The sequence below is a fragment of the Rhineura floridana genome, chromosome 6 (assembly GCF_030035675.1).
Source record: "Rhineura floridana isolate rRhiFlo1 chromosome 6, rRhiFlo1.hap2, whole genome shotgun sequence".
NCBI classification, from domain to species: domain Eukaryota; kingdom Metazoa; phylum Chordata; class Lepidosauria; order Squamata; family Rhineuridae; genus Rhineura; species Rhineura floridana.
Genome location: NC_084485.1, coordinates 95,825,604 through 95,851,130, shown reverse-complemented (window position 1 = coordinate 95,851,130; position 25,527 = coordinate 95,825,604). Strand labels below are relative to the sequence as shown.

General features: G+C 42.4%; 1 protein-coding gene across 1 annotated transcript in view; it reads left to right on the top strand.

The window, feature by feature from the left end:
* The window catches only part of PLPP3 (phospholipid phosphatase 3), a 110,036-nt gene that overhangs the window by 38,875 nt on the left and 45,634 nt on the right, over window positions 1–25,527 (top strand). Inside the window, exon 2 of the mRNA XM_061633152.1 lies at window positions 23,391–23,548. Coding sequence (XP_061489136.1) covers window positions 23,391–23,548 — 158 coding nt within the window. The remainder of the gene's footprint in view (window positions 1–23,390; window positions 23,549–25,527) is intronic.

Sequence of the window (25,527 nt, the reverse complement as noted above, 5' to 3'; positions counted from 1 at the left end):
CACAGATGCAGACTGGAATAGGTCTCAACTTAAAAGGCTTGTTGAAAGAGGAAAGTCTTCAAAAGGCACTGAAAAGATAGCAGAGATGGTGCCTGCCTAATATTCAAGGGGAGGGAATTCCACAGGGTAGGTGCTGCCACACTAATGATCCATTTCCTATATTGTGCAGAATGAACCTCCTGATAAGATGGTATCTGCAGGAGGCCCTCACCTGCAGAGCGCAGTGATCGACTGGGGATATAAAGAGTAAGACGGTCTTTCAGGTATCCTGGTCCCGAGCTGTATAGGGCTTTGTACACGAAAACTAGAACCTTGAACTTGGCCCAGTAGCAAATGGGCAGCCACTGTAATTCTTTCAGCAGTGGGGTGACATGTTAGCAATACCCTGCCCCAGTGAGCAGTCTTGCTGCTGCATTTTGCACCAGCTGCAGCTTCCGGACCAACCTCAAGGGCAGCCCCACATAGAGCGCATTACAGTAATCCAGCCTGGAGGTTACCAGTGTGTGGACAGCAGTGGTCAGGCTATCCCGGTCCAGAACCGCCCGCAGCTGTCTTACCAGCCGAAGCTGGTAAAAGGCACTTCTGGCCATGGAGGTCACCTGGGCCTCTAGCAACAAAGATGGATCCAGGAGCACCCCCGGACTACGGACCTGCTCTTTCAGAGGGAGTACAACCCCATCCAAAGCAGGCAACTGACCAATTATCCAAACTTGGGAACCACCAACCCAGAGTGCCTCCGTCTTTGTAGGATTCAGACTCAGTTTACTGGCCCTAATCCAGCCCACCACCGAGACAAGGCAGCAGTCCAGGGCTTGCATGGCCTCTCCTGATTCAGATATTATGGAGAAATAGAGCTGGGTATCATCAGCATACTGCTGACACCTCACCCCAAACCTCGTGATGACTGCTCCCAAGGGCTTCATATAGATGTTAAACAGCATGGGGGACAAGATGGTACCCTGCGGCATCCCACAGTACAACTGCCAGGGGGCGACCCTGGAGATAGGATTGGAACCACTGTAAAACAGTGCTTCCGTAACCCATCTCACCAAGTTGGCCCAGAAGGATACCATGGTTAATGGTATCAAAAGCTGGTGAGAGATCAAGAAAGAATAACAGGGTTGCACTCCCCCTGTCCTTCTCCCAATAAAGGTCATCCATCACGGCGACCAAGGGTGATTCAGTCCCATAACCAGGCCGGAACCCAGACTGGGATGGGTCAAGATAATCTATTTCATCCAAGGGTACTTGCAATTGCTGCCCCACAACCCTCTCAATCACCTTCCCTAAAAAGGGGGTATTTACAACCAGTCAGAAGTTGTCACAAACCAATGGGTCCAGGGTGGGCTTTTTCAGGAGTGGTCGGATCACCGTCTCTTTCAAGGTTGCTGGAACCACTCCCTCCTGCAATGATGCATTGACCACACCCTGGATCCACTCGGTCAGACCCCGTCGGCAAGTTTTAATAAGCCAAGAAGGGCAAGGGTCGAGAGGACACATTGCTGGCCGCATCATTGCAAGCGCCTTGTCTACATCATCAGGCCGCATCAACTGAAACTGTTCCCAAGAAGTTGCAGCAGATGTTGCACTGGACACCTCACTGGAGACTATAGTAGATGTGGAGGGGGCTTCAAGACTGCTACGGAGGTCAGCAACTTTACCCTCAAAGTGCCCTGCAAACAATTCACAGTGGACCTCCAACGGGTCTAACACTCCATTTCCTGGAGTTGATGTCAGCAGACTCCTGACAATACAGAAAAGCACCACCGGACGGCTACTTAAGGATGCGATGGAGGCAGAGAAGTGGGCCTTCTTCACCACCCTCACCACCACACAGTAGGCACAGTTATGATGTCTTACTTGTGCCCGATAAGCCTCACAGCACGTCTTTCTCCACTTGTGCTCTAGCTGTCATCCAGCCTGTTTCATTGCCCTTAGCTCACTGGTGTACCGAGGTGCAAGCCGGGCTCCACAATGCCGGAGAGGGCGTTTGGGGGCAACCGTGTCAAGAGCCCAACGTGCCTCTCTGTTCCACAGTGTGACAAGGGCTTCAACAGGGTCACCTGCTCTATCTACTGGGAACTCCCCCAGGGCATTCAGGAATCCTGTGGGTTCCATTAGGCTCTGGGGCGGACCAGCTTAATCTGTCCACCACCCTTGCAGGGAAGGATCGGAGCGATAAATCTAAACTTCACCAGGAAGTGATGTGACCATGACAATGGGGTGACATCCACCCCCTATCTCCAGACCACCCCTTCCTCCATCTGGAGCAAAAACCAAGCAGAGGGTGTGTCCTGCCCTATGTGTTGGGCCAGTAACAACTTGAGACAGCCCCATGGTCATCATGGAGGCCATGAAGTCCCGAGCCGGAACACTAGAGGCAGCCTCAGTATGGACATTGAAATCACCCAGGACTTTCGTTCTGGGCTCCTCTAACACCACAGCCGAGATGGCCTCTGTCAGTTCAGTCAGAGAAGCTGCCGGGCAGCAGGGTGGACGATATACCACCAGCAGCCCTAGTTTACTGTCTCCTCGGCCTGACACCAGGCGCAGGCCCTCACAGCCAGCTCCAAGACAGTTTTCCTGGTGACAGAGATGGAAGCTCCGTAGACCACAGCAACTCCCCCCCCCAATCCCTGCAGCCTGTGCTGGTGTTGCACCGAGTACCCAGGTGGGCAAAGTTGGGTCAGATCAACTCCTCCCAGCTCACCCACCTAGGTCTTGGTAATGCACACCAAATCGGCACCTTCATCCACAATCAAATCATAGATGATAATAATGTGACATTTCTTTTTTAAAAAAGGTATTGAACCAGCGATCCTCGGTGTCTTGAACAGGAGAGTACTGAAGCCTTTTGATCAGCACCAGTTGAACCAAGTCATTCAGCAATGTGGAAAATGTTCTTTGATTTGTCTCTTGGGGTTTCAGCTCTCAAGTAAAACATCTATTTAAACTTTATTTACAGTTATCATTATATATCTGTTAAGTTTATAATATCTCCAAGGTTATAAGGTACGCAGTGAGAAGTTTTGGAATGTTGCCATCTGCAAAAGGGGTCGCCACACTTTAAATGAACTCTGAGAGCTAAATTGTGCTCTACCAGCTTTCATTTGGGGCTGTCCTCGCTCTGGCATTTGCCCAGTGCTTTGTTCCCTATTCTGATGGTTAGATTTCATCTGAGTGCTTTTCCTTTTTCATGTCTAATTGACAAAGGGAGTTGTTGAGCGAAAGCCATTTCCATGAAAAACCTACGAGTTTCAGGCAAACATACCAGCCTACTCTCATGGCAGTACCATGGTGAAAGGGAGAAACGTTATTTGGCATTGAGCCCTTAAGAAGAAAAAAGTGCAGAGAACAGGGGTGCCTTTGTCCAAAACGTACCGCACTAAAGTGCAAAAAAAGTGGTGGTGGGGAAAGAAAGTGAGAAAAAGGGGCTGCTATTCCTTTCAGTTTCTTTAACCTTTTTTCTCCAATTTATTCACACGTTGCCTGACAGCGGGACACTGCATTGTTACAAGAGGTCTGAAAAGGAAAGTTGGGACTTCTCCATTTTTATTTGTAAAAGAACACTATACACATTGTGCCCCAAGAGAACAAGTGAACTGTAGCTCAGCTATTGCCTGCTCCATTGGGGATTGATTAATTGGGTCCAGATTTAGACTGCATATCTGAAAAGCACATGCAAGGAATCATAAGGAATAGTCCATTACCTGAGCGGTTGTCAAACCTATATTTGGTGACAATTTGAGGCGATACTGTAAATGTTTCCCTTACCTGGGTTACAGGATGGAAACAGTCTGCCCTATAAAAGGCATTACTCTGAGATGGAAACCCAACAGACAAGAGACTGATTTGCCATCTAATTGCTTTCAAACTACTTCCACACTTCTCAAGATGTGAACAAGAGGGAACGTTCTTCAGTATTCTGGCATCTTGGTTGGCAGGGCAATTGAGGGAAAGTCTTTGGAAGTGCAAGGAGTTTGTAAAGGATAAAAAATTACTGCTGGAAGTTAAACTAGGGAAAAGGAGATTAGAGCTAACATTTTTTTAAAATTATGTGTAACTTCTGTTTCTGTGTCCCAGAATGAAATAGTCAAGTTAAGGAGAAATGACCTTTCATCATCTTTTGTCCTGATTCAACAAGGAGATGCACGCATAGAAGAAAAACTTTTCTGTGCATAGCAGTTATTGATTCAAGTGTCATTTGGATGTGCATGTGATCCCACTGAGTTGGCAGGTTGCATCTTTTGATGCTATGAGGATGCACAGTGCACATCCCTAACCACAGCTGCCAGTTGCTCTGCATGACAGCTGGGTTGGGGTTTATGTTTGGATCCTTAGGGTTAGAGCTTTGTAGGAATCCAATGAAAAAGCAAGTCAATCATGGGTGGCAGTGGATGGATCTAGGCAGGTGGATCAAAAACATTTTGAGCGGGGGGATACATTTAAATTTGGGGATAGCCATCAAGGGGCCCTCTTTATATTATTGAACTAAAACTTTCATCATCTCTCACAGTTGGCCATGCTGGCTGGGGCTGATGGGAGTTGCAGTTCAGTCACTTCTGGAAACCACCATGTTGGCTACCTCGATATAAATGAACAATTCTTGTACTGTACATAGTGAACTATGAGAACAGTAAAAAAAATGCAGTTTTCCTGGCAGGATGAGTACAAACTCGAGAAAGAAACTTGCCTTTTATCTAGAATTGAAAAAATTGTAGGATCCTTAAGGCTCCTTTGGTGAAAAAGAGTCTGATCTTCAATAAGTAGGATTTAACATCCCCTGATATATTGTTGTCTTGGTCCCATCACATTTTCTCATACCCAAACTGCTCCAGTGTGTGAAGACAGAAGTGTGTGTGTGTGAGAGAGAGAGAGAGAGTGTGTATGTGGGTATGAATCAACACAGCTGCCTGCATTTTGGACTCTACTTCAGGGTGTGGCTATTGGGTCTGTCATTATGAGCTCCAGCACTTCAAAATTTACCATCAAAATTTACCATAGCCCGAGCAAATTCTGTGTATAGCGCTTAGCACATAGATGACCTTTTACAATTGGTTGTGTTGGACTACGACCTGGGAGACCAGGGTTCGAATCCCCACATAGCCATGAAGCTCACTGGGTGACCTTGGGCCAGTCACTGCCTCTCAGCCTCATGAAAATCCTATTCATAGGGCCTCCATAAGTCGGAATTGACTTGAAGGCAGTATATTTACATTTTATGCAGTAGCAACAGAATCATGTGGCTGTTGTAGAACTATCCTAATCTATTGTTGACATTTGAATAGACAAAATTCTAGTAAATAATCTCCAGACCTGTTTAGGGGCTGGGATCTTTACTAGGAAAAGATGAAAACTCTTAATGGAAAGGTATTGTGCTCACTCATGTTCCAGTTATAATTGCAGGATCGTGTTTGTGGCTTCTTTCATCCACCTGCACAAATAATGCAGAATCTGGAACCAGAGTGAGAGAAAGAGTTAAAATCTTTTGTAAGCCATGAAAATGGCATTGACCTTTAACTTCAAAGCTCACTACTAAATGTATCAATTACAAAATATTTCCTCTTTTATATTTGCATTTCCTTTTTTTTGGAGGGGGGAACCACATAGCAATGAGAGGCATTGCACAACTTCTGCAATAACTTTTAAATGATTTCCCCCCCTCAGATGGTGAAAAAGTTGCTATCTTTTTCAGTGCAATACAGTGAGTTACAGGCAGGTTTATGTAGGGTATTTAAATATGCATTGAGTGCATGACAATGGTGACCCCTCAATGGCATTGGTCCATTCCCTAGATAACATCTGAGCAATGTACAATTGTTAGATCATTGTGTGTATGGGATTCCATTATCATTGAAAACACTGAAAAGGGACCTGGCATTTAATAAAGAAGCTCCCGTGTTTACTATTGTAGTTACTCATCTACCCTCCTTGTTTTGCCACTACGAGCCTCACCCACTATGGAAGCACCTCATCCCCCTATGCCTTGCTCTGAGGAAAGATCCTTCCCCAGAGAGAGCTATTGTGGAGTGAGGTAGCCAAAGAGTACCTGTATTGTCAGTGCCAAAGCAGTATTGAAAACTGCTCAAAATTCAGAGGAGGCAGTGGAGGAGGAGGATACTGCAGCAGGCTAGGAGGTGATAGCAGCAGCAGCAGCAGGGGAGGTGGCAGTAGGTCTGCCTGCCTCAAGTGACACAGTGTCTTGCGCCAGTCCTGCTTACAAGTAATATATGAATGGACCCTTCAGGGACTTAGGTCATGAAATAACATTAAGTCTAGAAAGTCATTTTGAAACATCTGTGGCACTGTTCATTTGTATCAAAGAAAGAAAGGGTATCCTTCAAGTGGTACCCAAAATTCTTCTAATTGGGAGGATTAGTTCCCCACCCCCAAAATCCTGGCACTTCATAAACTTCACCAGAGCTTGTAGCTGTACATCACTCTATGCTGCCTCTAAACGGTGAATTTACTACTGTGGAATTTTCAACAGTATTTGCTGCCACAACTTTGGCACTCTCCAGGGAGACCTCAGCCTCAGTTTCTTGCTCTGAGAAAGGACCATTCCTCAGGGAGAAAGAGATTGTGATACAAGATGGTCCCAGATGGCCTAGAAGTACCTCAGTCATTTCTGTATGTGGCACTGTGGTTGGGTTGAGTGATATTCAGAGCCCACTAGAATTTAGTGACTTCCTTGAAAATCTTACTGTGTCATGTAAGGAACTCAAAAAGATGATAGGAGATTTAGCACCACAATTTTTTTAGCACATCAAGGGTGGATCCTTAATATTCACGTTAAGAAAAAGTGTGCAAATATGGGCTTAATTAAATCTCATATTGAACATATTTCACATAAATAGTAGTCCACTTTCCTTGTCCAAAAGTGACAATCCAATAAGAAGAAGAAGAAGAAGAAGGGGAGGGAGGAAGGGAGGGAGGGAAAATTGTAATAAGCTGATTTAATTAAAACTGGACTATATCCAATCTGGAAGACTCTAAAGAAAATACAGAATAACAAATAAGGCTCAGGCATTTCCGAGGTCTATAGTCCTGTTGCAAATTACACGTCACTCAAATATTTGCAGTGAGTACTTAGAATGAAAAAATCCAGTAAGTTGCTTAAGCCAACCAAAATAATAATATTTCTTTAAACCATTGGTTCAGATTTCTGCTAGATACCCTCCAATCAGAGCTGTGAAACTATTTGAAATTCCTAGGAGCCAGAACCAGATATTAAGAGCCAGTCCTGCAAAAGTACTTCAGACTTGGGGGGGGGGTACTAGTGGCAAATTGTCATTGTTTTAGGAGCCTAGACAGACAATTAGGTAGAGGTTTTGCAGCAAGTTTGGCAGCTGTTTTTTCATGACACACTAGTTGCATATGTATGTAAATTCATCAATACATTGTAGTTGTGTGAAACTGCTGTCTGTGCTTAACTGGTAGAATATATTTGTTTATTTGATTTGATAGTAGTTCCAATGAAATGGGGAAAAAATGAAGTAGGAATGAAAAAGAAACACTATGGTATTGGAGACCAAATTTCATGAGACTGAATCTGTCCCAGTTTTGACAAAAATCTATCAAGAAATATGGAAAACTAAACAGTGACCCACAGACTGGAAGCTTTCCATATACATCCAATTCCAAAGAAAGGGGATCCCGGGAATGCAGTAATTATCGAACTATTGCCTTAATATCCCATGCAAGTAAAGTAATGCTCAAGATTCTACAACAAAGGCTCTTACCATATATGGAGTGAGAAATGCCAGATGCTCAAGCTGGATTTAGAAAGGGAAGAGGCATCAGAGATCATATCGCAAACATACATTGGATAATGGAACGGACCAAGGAATTTCAGAAGAAAATGACCCTGTGTTTTATAGATTACAGCAAATCCTTTGACTGTGTAGATCATGAAAAACTATGGAATGCTTTATAAGAAATGGGGGTGCCACAACATCTGATTGTCCTGATGCACAACCTGTACTGTGGAGAAGAGGCTACTGTAAGGACAGAATATGGAGAAACCAACTGGTTCCCCATCGGAAAGGGTGTGAGACACGGGTGTATTTTATCACCCTATTTATTTAATCTATACACAGAACATATCATACAGAAAGCAGGATTGGACCAAGGTGAAGGAGGTGTGAAAATTGGAGGGAGAAATATCAATAATTTAAGATATGCAGACAATATCATACTACTAGCAGAAACCAGTAATATTTAAAACGAATGCTGATGAAAGTTAAAGAGGAAAGCACAAAAGCAGGACTACAGCTGAACATCAAAAAGACTAAAGTAATGACAACAGAAGATTTATGCAACTTTAATGTTGACAATGAAGACATTGAACTTGTGAAGGATTATCAATACCTTGGCACAGTCATTAACCCAAATGGAGACAATAGTCAAGAAATCAGAAGAAGGCTAGGACTGGGGAGGGCAGCTATGAGAGAACTAGAAAAGGTCCTCAAATGCAAAGATGTATCACTGAACACCAAAGTCAGGATCATTTGGACCATGGTATTCCCAATCTCTATGGATGTGAAAGTTGGACAGTGAAAAAGGCGGATAGGAGAAAAATCAACTCATTTGAAATGTGGTGTTGGAGGAGAGCTTTGCGGATACCATGGACTGCGAAAAAGATAAATAATTGGGTGTTAGAACAAAAACTACTGTTAGAAGCTAAAATGATGAAACTGAGGTTATCATACTTTTGACACATCATGAGAAGACATGATTCACTAGAAAAGACAATAATGCTGGGAAAAACAGAAGGGAGTAGAAAAAGAGGAAGGCCAAACAAGAGATGGATTGATTCCATAAAGGAAGCCACAGACCTGACTTTACAAGATCTGAACAGGGTGGTTCACGACAGATGCTGTTGGAGATCGCTGATTCATAGGGTCGCCATAAGTCGTAATTGACTTGAGGGCACATAACAACTGGTAGCAATATATTTTAGTGTATCTGCATGTTGAATTGAGTTGGGGGAGAGGTACCTTCAGGAAAGTATTTCTGTGTCAGCTTGTCTACTAAGGAACTCCAGCATGTTTTCCACATACATTTTTTGTTATGGAGCACATTCTAGGGTGAATAGTTGGTTTATCCAGAGCCCTGGTTAGAATATAGCATGAAGTGTTATCCTGAGTTGCAGGTACATATATGCAGAAAACTGTATGGTGATAATTACCCTACTAACAGTGACCATTCACCAAAAACAGTAGTTGATACCATAGACATTCTGGCATTACTTGGCTAATTAACACATGTAGTGTGATAAAAATCCATTGTGTAAATTCAGTCCACAACTAATAGTTTCTTTGTTAAAAATGGCATCCTTAAGGTCAGTTACAAAATCTCCAGTGCCAAGATATCTGCTTTATCAATTACATCATCATCATCATCCACTGTTAATAAGGTGATTATTACCATCTGTACTTTTCTGAATTTATTTCCTTATGACTTCACGGTTTGTAATACCGCCCCCACCACCACCACCAAGCCATGCATATATGTACCTATAGTTCAGAACTTTATATATCTGATGAAGTGGACTGTAGTCCATGAAAGCTTATGCCATAATGAAATTCGTAGTCTTTAAGGTGACACAAAACTCACTCTTTTTCCTTCTATCAACACCTCACACAATGAAAATGACTAAGCACATGCTGACAAACACACCAAGCATTCCTGCTTGTTTCCTTGAAGTTTAGTCTTGTCTATTTACAGAGTGGAGCATAGGGTAGAATGGTTTCAGAGGCTTGCTGCTTTGGTTTCTTACCCCAAATTGGTAGTATTACCTTGGCTTTTTTGCACAGGAATGCAACTCTGTGTAACCTTAGCTACACAGCACCTTATGCTGGCTCTAAATGACGACTTGTACTCATATCTGCCCTACTATACAGTCAGTTACCTCAAGGTGAAAACAGGGATAAGGCAAAGGTAAATTATATTCCAGTAGAATATTCTTTCTTGAATTTCATTCATTGTCTTCCCTTATGGATTTTTTTTGCTTTTTTCTGCCCCAGCTACATGAGCCTCTCTCCTCCAAATGGGCCGGCTTCGGATTCAGATGATCCTTGGCTGGCTCTGCTCAACACCCTTGTTCTGGGCCTTGCCCTGGCTACTGCTGGCCGGAATATCACAGGTGGTAGCTCCAAAAACAGCTGACATCTTTGGCAGTGGGACTTCTATGGGGGCTTCACTGCCAACTAACACCAGATCAGATTGGCTGAGCCCAGTGCAAGTGCACCTCTGTTGAATCCTAATCACCCCCATTGCAATGCAGATCAGGGGTTAAGATTGCTGCCTTAAAGCCCAGAGGTTATAAAATATATATGTGACAGAGTGGGCTTTTGTAGCAGCTACTGAGGCATTTTTGCTGGGGTATAATTCTTTCTGCCCTACAATGTCTACAAGGGGCTGAAGAGGATAATTCTTCCATGTCTTACAGGAAAATAATAAGAAACTGGAAGGTGGGAGAGGCAACTGTGTTTAATGTAGTGCAAAGGTGAAGCTTCAGCTGGGAAGATCAGAGCTGCCTGGCTGGGTCACCACAGTAACATATCCCACATGACTTTATCAGTGGGTGGCCAATGAAAGCTTATCCTGGTTTATATCCTTCCCTCTGCCTAATCTGCCTAATCTGCCCAATTTTTAGGTTTTCAAAAGTTCAGTGTTTCAAAGCACTGAATCCAGCACAAGAGGCCTTTGATTTTCTGTCCATTGCAAGCTGCTTAGTCAATGTACTTAAAAAAAATCATCTCCTGTGTCTCTGAGGTTGTTAGGATTCCCAGGAAGTAAAGAAAAATGATTGATGAGAAAGACGTTAATAAAACAATATTGCTTTTTTGCATTTAGAGTTCAAAACCTGCCAAGGTCAAGTTTAGTTACAGTGCTCCTCATTAAAAAGTAAAGCAGAATTTCATTGAAACAGGTTTGCATAGGACACCAGCGGCAAGGAGTTAATACCTTCTGCAACTAGCAGACCATGAGGAAAGGCTGCTCTATAAACTAAATCAAGCTTCCACAAGATTTGGAGTGCATTTTTGGAACTCTATTGAATAAAACCCACAACTAGATCAAGTGGGAGGCACAATCTAATGCAGGGATGGATTAGATTAGAAAAAAGTCTCAGCGGTTGTTAATCTGGGCCCACAGCAGAAGATTGACACTCATTTATCTTAACCTTTATCTGAGCATATGAACCTGAACACTGCATAGCATGTCAAACAACTGAACAACAGAAATGAAAAGAAAGAAAGAATGAAAGAAAGAAAAAGGGCATGAGGGCAAAGGGATGAGAAGGAAATAAGGGATCATACTGTTTTATTGTAATAATGTGAAAACTCTAATAAACTATACATTAAAAATTCACTTTGACTTCCTCCAAACAAAAACAGCATGTTCCCCCCCCCCGTTGCCAGTCATATAGCAGCAAAAGTTCATACAGTCAAACTAGACTCCTTAGTTTCCACATGTGTTTTAACCAGCTGCTTATTTATTAATTTGTTAAAAATGCTTCTAGACCAGCCTTCACCAGCTTGGTGCCCTCTAGATATATTTGGACTACAGCTCCCATCTGCCTCAGCAAGTGTATCTGTGCTGGCGAGGACTGATTTTGTAGTCCCAAACATCTGGAGGGCATCAGGTTGGCAAAAGCTGGTTTAGACATCCCCTCATCCAGATAAAACAATCAAATCCAATATAATACAATTAAGGATAAAACAGCATCACTGTCATCCATAAAAACAATAAAGTTTAAAAAACAAGAACAGGCTAGCTGCTACTCAGTTTTAAAACTTTAGACTTTAAAATTCCTGGACAAATAAATGAGTTTGTCCAGGTGCTGAAATGAAAATAAAAATGAATTATAAAAATATTATTTTTATTTATTTATTTATTTAAAACATTTCTTGCCCTTCATGTCAAAAGTAATTCTCAAGCGAGTTACAAATTAGACCAAATCTGGATGCATCATTCAAGTGTTAAAACAAGTCAAGTAGTTACAACCAGCCAAATAAAGTCAACATCAACACTGACACTAAGCCTGAGTCAATAACCAGGTCTTCAATTGGTGTCAACAAATCAAAAGCCTGGGCACCAGTTGTATCCTAGAGCGGAGGGAGTTCCAAAGCTAGGCCTCCACTACTGAGAAGACTCTTCCCACGTTGCCATATCCTTATAGCGGTAAGTGAAGCTTTGCAAAAACTTCCTTCTTTGGACATCATTCATTATCATTGGTGATCACTCATGGCCGAGTATGATTGTCTCCCAAGATAAGGTCTTTAACAGTGGGTCCGTAAGTGACTGTGGAGGCCAATTCTGGATCCACACAGCCTCCCACAGTGAGGACATAGGTTTCCAGATGGAAGATGGTCGCGATGAGGATTTGTTTGACGTGCCTTCCACTTAGCTCGTTTGTCCCGTTCGCCTTGTATTCGTGCTTCTTCAAAGTCCACAGCAGCTTTGATAATAGCCGACCTCCATTTGGGACGTTCATGGGCCAAGACTTCCCATTTGTCAATGTTCATGTTACATTTTTTTAGATTCACTTTAAGAACATCTTTAAACCTCTTTTGCTGTCCACCAATGTTCTGTTTTCCATCCTTAAGTTGGGAGTAAAGTAGCTGCTTTGGAAGACGGTGATTAGGCATTTGAACAACATGGCTGGTCCAGTGAAGTTGATGTTGAAGGATCATTGTTTCAACACTGGTAGTCTTTGCTTCTTCCAACACGCTAACATTAGTCCGTCTGTCTTCCCAAGTAATTTGCAGAATTTTCCAGAGGCAGCGTTGGTGGAATCTTTCAAAAAGTTGGGAGTGGCATTTATAAATGGTCCATGTTTTACAGGCATACAGTAAGGTCGGTAGTGCAATGGCTTTGTAAATAAGCATTTTGGTCTCCCTGCGAATATCCCGATCCTCTAACACTCTACGCTTCATTCGGGAGAATGCGGCACTCGCAGAGCTCAGACGATGTGGAATTTCAGCATCGATGTCAGCTTTTACAGAGAGATGGCTGCTGAGATAGGGGAAGTGATCAACGTTCTCCAACGTCACACCATTAAGATGGATTGATGGTGCTAAGAGGGACTAGTTCGCACCTGTTGATGAAGCACTTTAGTTTTTTTAATATTAAGTGAGAGCCCAAACTTTCCATATGCTTCTGCGAAGACATTTAGGATAGTTTGAAGATCTTTCTCTGAATGTGCAGTGACTACATTATCATCGGCATATTGAAGTTCTACGACAGAGGTTGACATTACCTTACTTTTTGCTTTCAGCCTACTGAGATTAAAAAGCTTTCCATCTGTTCGATATATGATTTCCACACCAGTAGGTTTTCCCTCAATAAGGTGTAGAATCATAGCAATGAAGATAGCAAATAAGGTAGGAGCAATGACGCATCCCTGATTTACGCCTGATCCAACTCTGAATGGATCACCCTGAAAGCCATTGTTGCCCAAAATTGTTGCTGTCATGTTGTCATGAAGGAGTCACAAAATATTCACAAATTTATCAGGGCATCCAGTTTTCAGAAGGATGGTCCAGAGAGCGGTTTGATTCACAGTGTCAAAGGCCTTAGTCAGATCAATAAACACCATATATAAAGGTTGATTATGCTCCCTGCATTTTTCCTGAAGCTGTCATGCAGTGAGGATCATGTCCACTGTTCCCCTGGAAGGGCGGAAACCATTTTGAATGAATGAATCGTTTTATTACGGTCACAGACCACATAAAAAAGAAAAGAAAAGAAGGAGGGAAAAAACACTGCAGGAAGGATTAAAATATTTAAAAGACAAAACTACCAAAATTCCTAAAATCCATGAATAATTCTTTAAAGAGCGGACTGACAACATTTTTTCCTAATTTGCATTGTAGTGAGGAAAAACTAGTGGTGACATGAGATGACACATCACTTGAACAGATCGACACCAAATTTGCAGGATTGCTCCTAGGCAAAGCAGTTAGCAAAGGGAAAATTAACTTCCTTCTAAATTCATTATACAACTCACAAGATAGAAGAACATGTTCTACAAATTCCGTTACGCCAGCTCTGCAAAGACATGTCCGTTCACTGACTGGAATCTTATTAAAATGGCCTTTTAATAGTGCTGATGGCAGCACGTTGAATCGGGCAAGAGTAAATGCTCTCCTGTAGTTTGGAATGGTCAATGAGAACATATAAGGGGCCACAAAAACCATTTTGAGATTCGGGGAGGACATCCTCTGAGATCGGCAGGAGGCAATTTGCGAGGATCCTTGCAATGATTTTACCTGCGGTAGCAAGAAGAAAGATGCCTCAATACTTCCCACAATCTGTTCTATCACCCTTCTTAAAATGGGTGATAATTATGGCGTCCCTAAAGTCTTCCGGATTCTTCATTTGATTGATGGCTTTACTGACTTCATCCAAATTAGGGGATACTGCAAGCTCGTCTCTAGTTTGTTGTTGTGGAATTTGCGAGAAGACCTCATCAGCCACGATAGAGTTATGATTGAGGAGGTCGTGGTAATGCTCTTTCCAGCACAGTGCAATAGACTTTTTATGCTTAAGAAGTTTGCTACCATCCATTGAACATAAGGGATTTGTACTATAATTTGTTGGTCCATAGATGTCCTTTGTGGCATTAAAAAAACCCCGTGCATCATGAGCATCTGCAAAGTGCTGGATTTCTTGAGCTTTCTTTATCCACCAGGCGTTCTTAAATTCTCTAGTTCTTCTTTGGACCTTAGCCTTTGCACTGGTATAGATTTTTTTCTTAGCAGCACAGTTAATGTCTTTTTGCCATATCTGGAAGGCTTTCCTTTTCTTGTCAATGATATATGTTCAATCTCACTATCATTCTCATCAAACCAATCCTGATGTTTCTTAGTTTGGTATCCAATAGTTTGTTCACATGCTGCAATAATGGATGTCTTCAGTTTAGTCCAGTGTTCCTTGACATTTTCAGGGAGTTCCATCGGTAGATGTTTCTTGAGAGTTGCTTGAAAGTTGTTTGGAAGAAGGTTACGCTTCTGAGCCATTTCAGTACCTGGAGGATGTATACCCCTGTTCTGTGCCTGAAGAATGCATTCTTCAACCAACATCTGTTCATGAATCAAGGGACTGAAAAGTTATCTTCCTAAAATCATACAGCCAGAAAAGACAAATAGCCCTTTCATGTCATATCTCAATCCCTTCACCAGCAAAAGAGGGCTGGCCACAAAGCATCTCTCCTGCAATCAATATATGCCACAGGTGGGGAACCTCAGACCTGGGGAGCCAAATGTGGCCTTTCAGACCTCTCTATCTGGCCCTCAGAACTCTACTTGGCCCACACCCCTCCCCAGGCCATATCTCTCACTGGCCCAGATCTGTACCCTCCTTGAGTGCTTTTGCCTCACTGGAATGTGTTTTTGAATTACTAAGCTAATGCCTCTTCTGTGCCTGGATGGATAGATGTGTTTATAGAAACCTCTAACTTCTACATGGCTGGAATGTAGTCTATTGTACAAAGGTAAATGCCCCATCTAATTATCTGTTCACTTTTGCCTCTGGCCACATCCATGTTTGCCTTTGAACATATCCAGCACTGGCATATGGCCCATGAGGGAATGTGCCCTTGGGTTGAAAGAAATAGCTGCAAGAAGCAGCTGGACAGTCACCCATTGGGTATACAAGCTGGATGCCTGCATTGAGCAGGGAGTTGGACTCAATGGCCTTATAGGCCCCTTCCAGTTCTATGATTCTGTACCCCACCCCTGATCTATGCATTCAAGATCTTATTTCAGTGAGCCACAAGCAGAAAGCTGGCACGCACTATTTATTTATTTATTTTAAAACTTAATATCCTGCCCTTCATTTTAAGTGATCTCAGGACAGGTCACATAATATTAAGACAACTACACACAATTTAAATCTCACAGACAACCTACAATTTTACACTCAATCTGCTGCTTTGTAATAATAAGCCATGTGGCTTGACATGTTAACCCCCATCCCTGGATTCAATGATAGGCGGGGCTCTTGCCCCTATAATTAGTAGTAGAAGAGAGTTATGTCGAAGGTACCATTTATTTCAACACTGCATTAACATAGCAAGAAAATCTTCCTACCACATTTATTCAAAATGCTGTTGAATCTGACGATCCAATGGCACACTTTAGCAAGAACTCAAGTAGAAAGAGACCATACAGAAATTGGAACTATAGGAGTGGACCAAATCACAGAGGATAAGTTTATCAATTATGGCTAAATGAAACCTCCATGTTCAGAGGCAGGATGCCACTGAATGCCAGTAGCTATGGGGCGACAGCAGGGGATGGCTGTTACCTTGATGCCTTAGAGCAGCCTTTCCCAACCAGTGTGCCTCCAGATGTTGTTGGACCACAACTCCCATCAGCCTGAGCCAGCATTGCCAATGGTCAGGAAGATGGGAGTTGTAGTCCAACAACATCTGGAGGCACACTGGTTGGGAAAGGCTGCCTTAGAGGGTTATCTAGAGGCATGTGATTGACCACTGAGACAAGCAAGATAGACTGGATGATTCTTTGATCTGATCCATTAGGGCTGCTCTTTTGGTCTTATGAAGTGTACATGATGTGCAATGTAAGACATCAAGGGTCTGTCCCAGGTAGGGATGGGATCTGTTGGCTGGCACTGCTTCTAAACATTCCATTGACCTAACAGGCTGGTTTATTTCCCTGTCAAAAATGATATTATCTATATTTTAAAGAACATATAGATCATTTTAAAGGAAATATCTATCATTTTGAAGGAAATATCGATATTTTCAAAGGAAAAATCAATAAATGAAAAGAAATACCGATAAAATTATCATTCTTAATATCAGTATTTTAGAGGCGGATTTTTTTTAAAAAAAAAATGCTTTTTAAAATAGCCACAGAAAATTGCCACATAAAAATCCAATCCACTACAATAGAAAAAATAAGCAAAGTAATAGAAAATTTGGTACCAAATCTGAATTGGGTGGAATTCTAGCAAATCCCTCCCAGGTTCCTTGTACTATTCCAAAGGAAAAGGGAGAAACTGGAGAAATGAGGCAGCATATCTTTTTATCTGTATCTGTCATGGAGGAGAATGCTGGGAATTATAGGATTTTCAAAAGCCCTACACAGGCGTTATCCTCCACACAATCATAGTCATGTGGAGTGGGGCCATGCCTGCTGGGTTCCATGCCCACCATCCTCATGTTGGGGGAGTATATCGTAGAGGGTAGTCTGCAGAGCTCTAAATCAATGGGGATCCTTCAAAAGAGCAAGCAGATACCCTTCTATGGTTGTGCCCCCAATATGAGGATCTCTCCCTTCAAGCAATTATGAATGTGTGGAGGTCAATGCCCAAAACCGGGCTAAAGAGATTCAGTCTCAAAGATAAGCCTCTGAAATGACTACAGCTGAAAAATCCAGGATCAGATATTTGAACCACCAAATCCACTGGGAAACTAGAATGCCCAGGAAATCAATCTGGTCCAATTTTCTTGGAAGTTTGTTTCTTATATCTAATTAGGGGCTGCTGTCCCTGCTCACTTTGCTTGCCAACCTCACCTACACCCGATCCTACAGAACCCCCTAGCCATTTCTCCATCTTCTCTGCCATGCTGCCCCCTCCCACTCCCCCCACCTCTGCCAGGTGCCTCTAGCTGTCCATCCCTTCATCAACCCCACTCCAACCCCACCATACACAGGTTGCCAGAGTGCCATCTCCCCGCATGCACACAAGTTGCCGAAGGTCTCCCCCTGCCCCTCCAAGAGTCTCTAAACTGCCCCCTGCCCCTCCAAGGATCTCTAAACACCCCCCTTTCCCTCCAAAGATCTCCAAAACTTTTCCCCCACAGGGCTCCAAACCTACCCCTCCAAGGATCTCCAAAATTACCCACCCATGGGTTCCAAACCTCCCCCTCCAAGGGTCTCCAAACCTCCCCTGCTCCCTCCACGGGTCTCCACACCTTCTCCTCCCTCTCCAAGGGCCTCCAAATTTTCCCTTCTCTCTCCACAGGTCTCCAAACTGCCCGCCCCCGCTCCAAGGGTCTCCAAATTCCCCCCTCTCTTTCCATAGATCTCCAAACCTCCCCCTGCCCCCCATGGGTCTCTAAACCTTTCCCTGCCCCTACATGGGTCTCTAAACCTCCCCTCCCTTTCCAAGGGTCCTCAAACGTCCCTCTCCCTCTCCAAGGGTCTCCAAATTTCTCTCTCCCTCTCCACATATCTCCAAACCTCCCCCTACCTCCCCCACAGGTCTCCAAACCTTTCCCTGTCCCTTCATGGATCTCTATACCTCCTCCTTCCTCTCCAAGGATTTCCAAACGTCTCCCGCCACCTCCACAGGTCTCCAAACCTCCCCCTGCCCCCCATGGGTCTCCAAACCCCTCCCTGCCCCCCAACAGGTCTCCAAACCTTCCCTTGCCCACTCCACGAGTCTCCAAACCTTTCCCCGCTCCCTCCATTGGGTCTCCAAACCTCCCCCCACTTCCCATTTAGCTTATGGCTTTGCTGCTGCAGCAGCAGCTTGCTTGCTCACCCACTAAGGGCTGGCTAGGGGCCTAGGGCCAACTAGGCCACGCCCGCTAGCCTCCCCCGCTGCCTCTCTCATCATCATCACTTTCTCCTCTTCCTTGCCATGCTATCGTAGCCAAGATTTGCCTCTCCTTGCCCTCCTCACCTGGAAGAGTCACACTACATGTGGACACTTTAGCACAGGTATGTGCTTTCGCAGAAGAATTCACTGATAGTGTGATGCTTACAAAAAATACAATATAGTAAGAAACTGACAACAGTATTTATGCTGAAACTTTGTAAAATCTTGTTGAATTTTGTAAAATCTTGTTGCAGTGTTGGCAGTAAGTTACTGAGTGAACCATCTTTATCTGACTGGAACCTGATGAATTGTCTTATGACCATGTCTGAGAAATTGATTGAAATGGGACACAGTATGGAATCTTGAAGTAGTGCAGACTGATTTTATAGTTCTTAATACTAAATATTTTGGTGTAAATGAAATCAGGGTCTGGAGCCTCTCCTAGAAACAGTCACACAGCTAGAGCTATTTCCATTTTAGTGTTTCTTTACTTCCCTCCCCTTCATCCTTGATTTTCATCTGTGGCATTTCCCCCCTAAGATTCCTAGCCATAGTATCTTTTTTTAAACCCCTTTTCAGGGTGGCCATTGGCATCAGCCTGTGCTGGAACCTCAGTGTTAACCATTCCCAGAAGATGGGATGGGTGCCAGAAGTTGTGGGTGGTGACAATTCCTCAGACAATCTGTGCTCCAAGACTCATTGGAAACAGGACTACCTTAGCAACAGTTCTAGTACCACAATGTTCATTGCAAGGGCAATGCATGCCCTGGCCTAGATGGTGACCTTGCAAAGCATGGCCTCCAGCCCAGGCCTCAGAGTCTAGGCATGTCGCAGCTTTTGTGAGCAATATCCGTTCAGCTCCTGAGGGTATGTTTATGATTCTCATGTGAAAATAGGGAATCTGAGGTTACTGTTGTGCTGGAACAATGTCAAGACTCAATTGGCAATATCCCACTAAACCACAAGTTTGTAGGAGAAAAAACATAACCCTAACGTTTTCAAAACCATGTCTGAATACTTTTAAAGAAAATATATACAATCTGGGTCAGGTCTTGCTCGTACTATAGTGGTGGCAGTCCTGAAAATAATTGAAATTTGGAAATACTGTATTACCCCCATGCTGTTCGGTGAATGAAGGGAAAACAATCTTTATTATTCCAGAGTTCACATAATTTACAAGAACGCTATTGTCTTTCCTCCCTCCCCCCAACCCCTGTGCCCTTTTTCTTTCTCTCTTTTTTAAAGCCTGATTTAGCTCTCAGATATGTTTTATTGTTTGAGGAAACGTGTTTTACAGACCTGTCATATGAAAACTATTAAAAAGAGGAACTGGTGCAATAACAATAAGCCACGTAACCATGGTATGGTTAATCCCCAAAGTTTGACTATTAAACTGCTGCTTCTAGTGGATGAGAAACCAGATCTCATCATGCAGTATTTGCTTTTCGGCAGCAATTTTTCATTGGGATGCTAAGGGTTTTTGCTTTTTTTTTAAGGCTATTAATATCATATATTGTTGGCTTGGAAGAGAGTTTCTGTATCCAAGCTGACTCTGTTCCAACAGGTTTTAGGTAGCAGAATGAGAATGGCATGGATCTGCACGTTATGCTAAGTTCTGAGTTGCAAAATCAGAGATTGGCTGACAAGAGGTATGCCTCTTGACACGTTTATTCACTGTTTTATGAGTGTGTTACAAAACAGACACTTCTGCATACAATGAGTCAGCCTTTTGACTCAACTTGTGAAGGAAAGCAGTGCATTAATTCTCTTTATTTTTTAAGAAGGTGCCCAATAGCAGAAGGCTATCTGCCAAACTATATATGATGCTCTTCAGCAAACAGAAAGTATGAAGTTAGACTTCAAAATTTGTCTTTTTAGATAGAGTACTTCAACCTGGCAGTTTATTTTGGACTCAGTGCTGCTCATGCATGCAAATTTTGTGCAGTGTCCACACTATATCTTGCTAATAAAAAAATGCCATCCTTTATTTATTTTCCTCATTTAATATAGATTTATTGCTTCTGCAGGGGGTTTGTTTTTACTTACTGGACTTTTCTGCATTAATGGCAAATCTGGATTCAGTGGAAAAATAATATAGGACACCGTTTTGACGAGGACATATTGCATGGGGACTGTGCAAAATGTGCATGCATGAGGCACACCAAGTCCACAATAAACTGCCATATGGAAACACCCATAGTATCAGACTAGTATCATAAGCAGCTAGACATGATAGCAAATCTTTAATGACCTATATTTTTCTTTCAGATTCAAAACCTTTTCAATAATTGAAATTTAGCTTATTTAAAAAATTACAGCAGCTATAAAACTTGTTGTTGTTGTTATGTGCCTTCAAGTTGATTACGACTTATGGCGACTCTATGAATCAGCAACCTCCAAGAGCATCTGTCATGAACCACCCTGTTCAGATCTTGTAAGTTCAGGTCTGTGGCTTCCTTCATGGAATCAGTCCATCTCTTGTTTGGCCTTCCTCTTTTTCTACTTCCTTCTGTTTTTCCCAGCATTATTGTCTTTTCTGGTGAATCATGTCTTCTCATGATGTGTCCAAAATATGATAACCTCAGTCTCATCATTTTAGCTTCTATTGACAGTTCTGGTTTAATTTGTTCTAACACCCAATTATTTGTTTTTTTCGCAGTCCATGGTAAGCGCAAAGCTCTCCTCCAACACCACATTTCAAATGAGTTGATTTTTCTCTTATCCGCCTTTTTCACTGTCCAACGTTCACATCCATACATAGAGATTGGGAATACCATGGCCTGAATGATCCTGACTTTGGTGATACATCTTTGCATTTGAGGACCTTTTCTAGTTCTCTCACAGATGCCCTCCCCTGTCCTAGCCTTTTTCTGATTTCTTGACTATTGTCTCCATTTGGGTTAATGACTGCCGAGGTATTGATAATCCTTGACACGTTCAATGTCCTCATTGTCAACTTTAAAGTTACATAAAGTCCTGCTTTTGTGCTTTCCTCTTTAACTTTCATCAGCATTCGTTTCAAATCATTACTGGTTTCTGCTAAGAGTATGGTATCGTCTGCATATCTTAAATTATTGATGTTTCTCCCTCCAATTTTCACACCTCCTTCACCTTGGTCCAATCTCCCTTTCCGTATGATATGTTCTGCGTACTGATTAAACAAATAGGGTGATAAAATACACCCCTATCTCACACCCTTTCCGATGGGGAACCAATTGGTTTCTCCATATTCTGTCCTTACAGTAGCCTCTTGTCCAGAGTATAGGTTGCGCATCAGGACAATCAGATGCTGTGGCACCCCCATTTCTTTTAAAGCCTTCCATAGTTGTTATAAGTAATTAATCATAGAAGCAAATGTCACATTTATTTTCATCCTCTGTTCCTATGACAGTTCTTTGCCTCTGACCTCTCCTAATTTTGGGGGATTTAGGGATGATAGCATTTTAAACTAATTGAATCACATGTTCTTGTGAATTTGAATTTTTTGAGTGCATAAGATGTGTGAGGGTTAAGGATCTAATTGACAGCAACAGGGCCTAAGCCTGGATAGGGATGGAGGCAAGAGTGCTGAATATCCAAAAAGGCACAGTTCAGGATGCACAAGAAAAAAATGAGGCTAAATTGTAGATCATGGTTGAACATGTTTATGCAAATTGATCCCTCACCCCACCCTGGTATCTATACGGGGTGTCCAGATGCAAGCACCTATGTATACCCTCTCCTAGTGCACCATAATCTTGACTAGTAAGGGACTTTCAGGACAAAAGAGCCTCCCTTCCTCCTATGAGTTTCATTGAGAAATCTGTCCAAATCAGATATTTCAGACTCAACAAAACAAAACAGTGACATCCCAGAATTCACTCTGCATCAATGGCAGGTGGCAGTTTGCTACAACTGGGCAGAATTCAAGTTTTTGTGAGTTTTAATTGCTGGGTTGTTGCCCTCTGTGTGCTCCACCCCGCCCCGCCCCTTTCTCTCTACAAGGCATCTGCCCTTGGTTAGAGGTGTTCTTTGAAAGGAATTTAGAGGCATAATGCCACTATGCACATGCATCAGGAAACAAACTTGATGCTGTATTTTTTGTATATACGCAGAAATAAAATTACATAATTTTAGGGAAAAACCCTCAGTTTTCAATAAAGAGAATGCAGATTTTTATCCTCACAGAGAACCTGTGAGTGGTCAGTCTCACTGCTTCAGAGTGCCTCTGAAGCTCAGTGCGACATGAGAGACTCTCTTTTCCGCAGTCCAGGGGAGAGTTGGAGTCAGTGGCAACTGCACATTTTGGATGGCAACCAAGTAGCCATTTATGGCCCCCTATTTTGTACATTTCTGTAAGGTGACATTTCTGAAGCACAGCGGCCTCTTTCATCAGGGCAAAAAATTACAAATAAAACTACTTATTAGATTTATTATTTGGCAATTTTGATATCACTTTAGTGGGATGCTGAATAATAAACATCTTCATGTTTACAAGTTTCTATAGATATTTCAGTTCTATTGAAAGTTTTGGATTAGGTGAGGGTGTTCATTTTAAAAAAAAAATCCCAAGGGTCTTCCTTCAGTCTGATGAGCTCAATCAAAATGTCATTTTGATGATTTGATAATGAAATTGGTGAAGAGAATCTTTGTTAGGATGGATGCCCTATTGATATGTAACTACATTTGAAAAAGTTGAGTTGCAAATCAATTGGCCTTTTCTTTGTGGACTGCTAAGACTCCTGTTGGTTGGTGGGGCAAGTTGTTACATGCTTACTTGTGTTTCTGACCACTCTTTTCTTTTGTTTCTCTTGCTTTTCTCCTACTAGCTGGCCTGCCATTTCTGATCATTGAAACAAGCACAATCGCACCCTATAAGCGGGGATTTTACTGTAATGATGAAAGCATCCGCTACCCTCTGAAAAGTAGAGAGACCGTCAGTGATGCTGTCCTTTGTGCTGCAGGCATTCTTATAGCCATACTTGCTGTAAGTAGGACAATACAATTGCACCTAGCAATAGAAAGCTATCTGTACTGTAAAAATTAACATCCAGTAGCAAACAGTATGCCTGTTTTTTGGAGGGTGGGAAGTGCTTACTGTTCATAAATAAATGTTAGGATGTTGGCTACTCAATATTTATTAATTTTATTATTTATTTATTGTTTGATCTATATCTCGCCCTTCCTCCCAGCAGGAGTCCAGGGTGGCAGTCGTTTTAAATGCTTAGTAATGGGAAAATGTTGATGTCTTTGTAAAATTAACCCAAAACAGATGATACTTGTATCTGGCAGTTCATCTGGACTGAAATCTTCAAACAGTTTGTTATAGAATAGTCCCCTTAACCCATTGGAGCAGGGACCTGCCTTTTTAATACAGCATTGAACAGGATAACCTTTGGAAAGAAGTGGTTTGTGGATTAACTGGCTTTGAGAATAGTTTTAAGTACACAGCATAGCCATTTCTGACATCACACTGCAGACCAACTTAATCTTTATATCAACTGATTAAAGAAGTTAGGCTGTTATCCCAGCTCTGATGATGTTAGGCAATTAACCAGAAATCTAAGCCCTATTTAGGTGTTCAACTCACCATATGATTATAACTGTGTGAGGAGGAGGCCATGTTTGCTGATCCTACTGCCTCGCTCATGTCCCCAGTGGTCTGGCCCTGCTGCTGTCCATGCATTGGTCTGAAAGTTTGAAGCAGGCAGACTGCTGGACATGCATTGGTTCCCTGTGTGGTTTAGAACCCCTGAATGATTAGAATTCTAAATCATGCAAAGTGCCTATTCATATATAGCAGGTTCCCTGGTTCAGACAGTGTGGATGGTTGCAAGGCTGGGCTGGGCTGTTAGAAATGCATGGGTGAGGCCAGTGGGCAACAGCCCCACTTTCCCAGTCCACACTATTGTAATTGCAAGGGCCATAATGCCTGAAGAGGGCTCTCTTAATGAAAGGATAGAGAACATGATGCTCTTCAGATGTTGTGGGCTACAACTCTCATCAGCCCTGGCCAGCATGGACAATGGTCAGGGATGACAGCAGTTGTAGCATGTAACATCTGAAGAGCACCATATTTGTTATTTGGCCTCTAGCGTATGAAGTTAATTATCTGATTCAGAAATACCCCAGGAATAAATTCAGACTTCAGGAGAAGCAGATCATTCCTAAACTATACAAACAAGCCAAATCCCATACATTTCATTGAAAACCAATGTAAGACATTTTCTATTTCAGCAAATATATGCTTGTTAGGTAAAATAGAATCTAGTTTCTTGAAGGATTTGGTGTACATTGTCTACACTCTGGTATTTTTTGTGGTATTTACACATCCCATATTTCATGTTGGGTTGCAAAGTATGTTTTGCCTTGCAGCCAGCCACAGCCTGGAAATGTTTTGCAGACAGTATTAGGTTCTGATATTTAGTAAGCAAGCATATTTTGAAAATAAATTTGAAACTTATAAGGCTGAGGAAAGGGGTCATGCCTGTGTTCCCAGCATTCTTTGCAATGATAAATAATTATGCTTGTATTTTTCTTCTTCTTTTGGATCTCTGCTAGCATTTTCTAATTATTGAAAAAGATGCTGCTTTATGAAGGGTTCAGCTCTGTGTTTCTTTTTCAGTAAATGGAGGTATATTCTTAGCCCAGGCATACGAATAGAGGCTGCTCATATAATTGCATTGATGACAACTTTACTAACAACTCAGAAGCTCAGTTCAGATGTGATGCCAAACTATGATCTGTTGCTAAGAAAACAACCCGAGAACAACCTTGGATTTGTGCTTATTTTATTTATTTATTTATTATTTTATTTATATCCTGCCCTTCTTCCCGGCAGGAGTCCAAGGCTTGTGTGTGTGTTTGTTTTTGTTTTGAAAACCTTTGTTTGTCATTACATCTGACCTGACAAACTATGGTTTATGTTTGCTCTACAATCTAACAATAAACTGTAGTTTGGAAGCC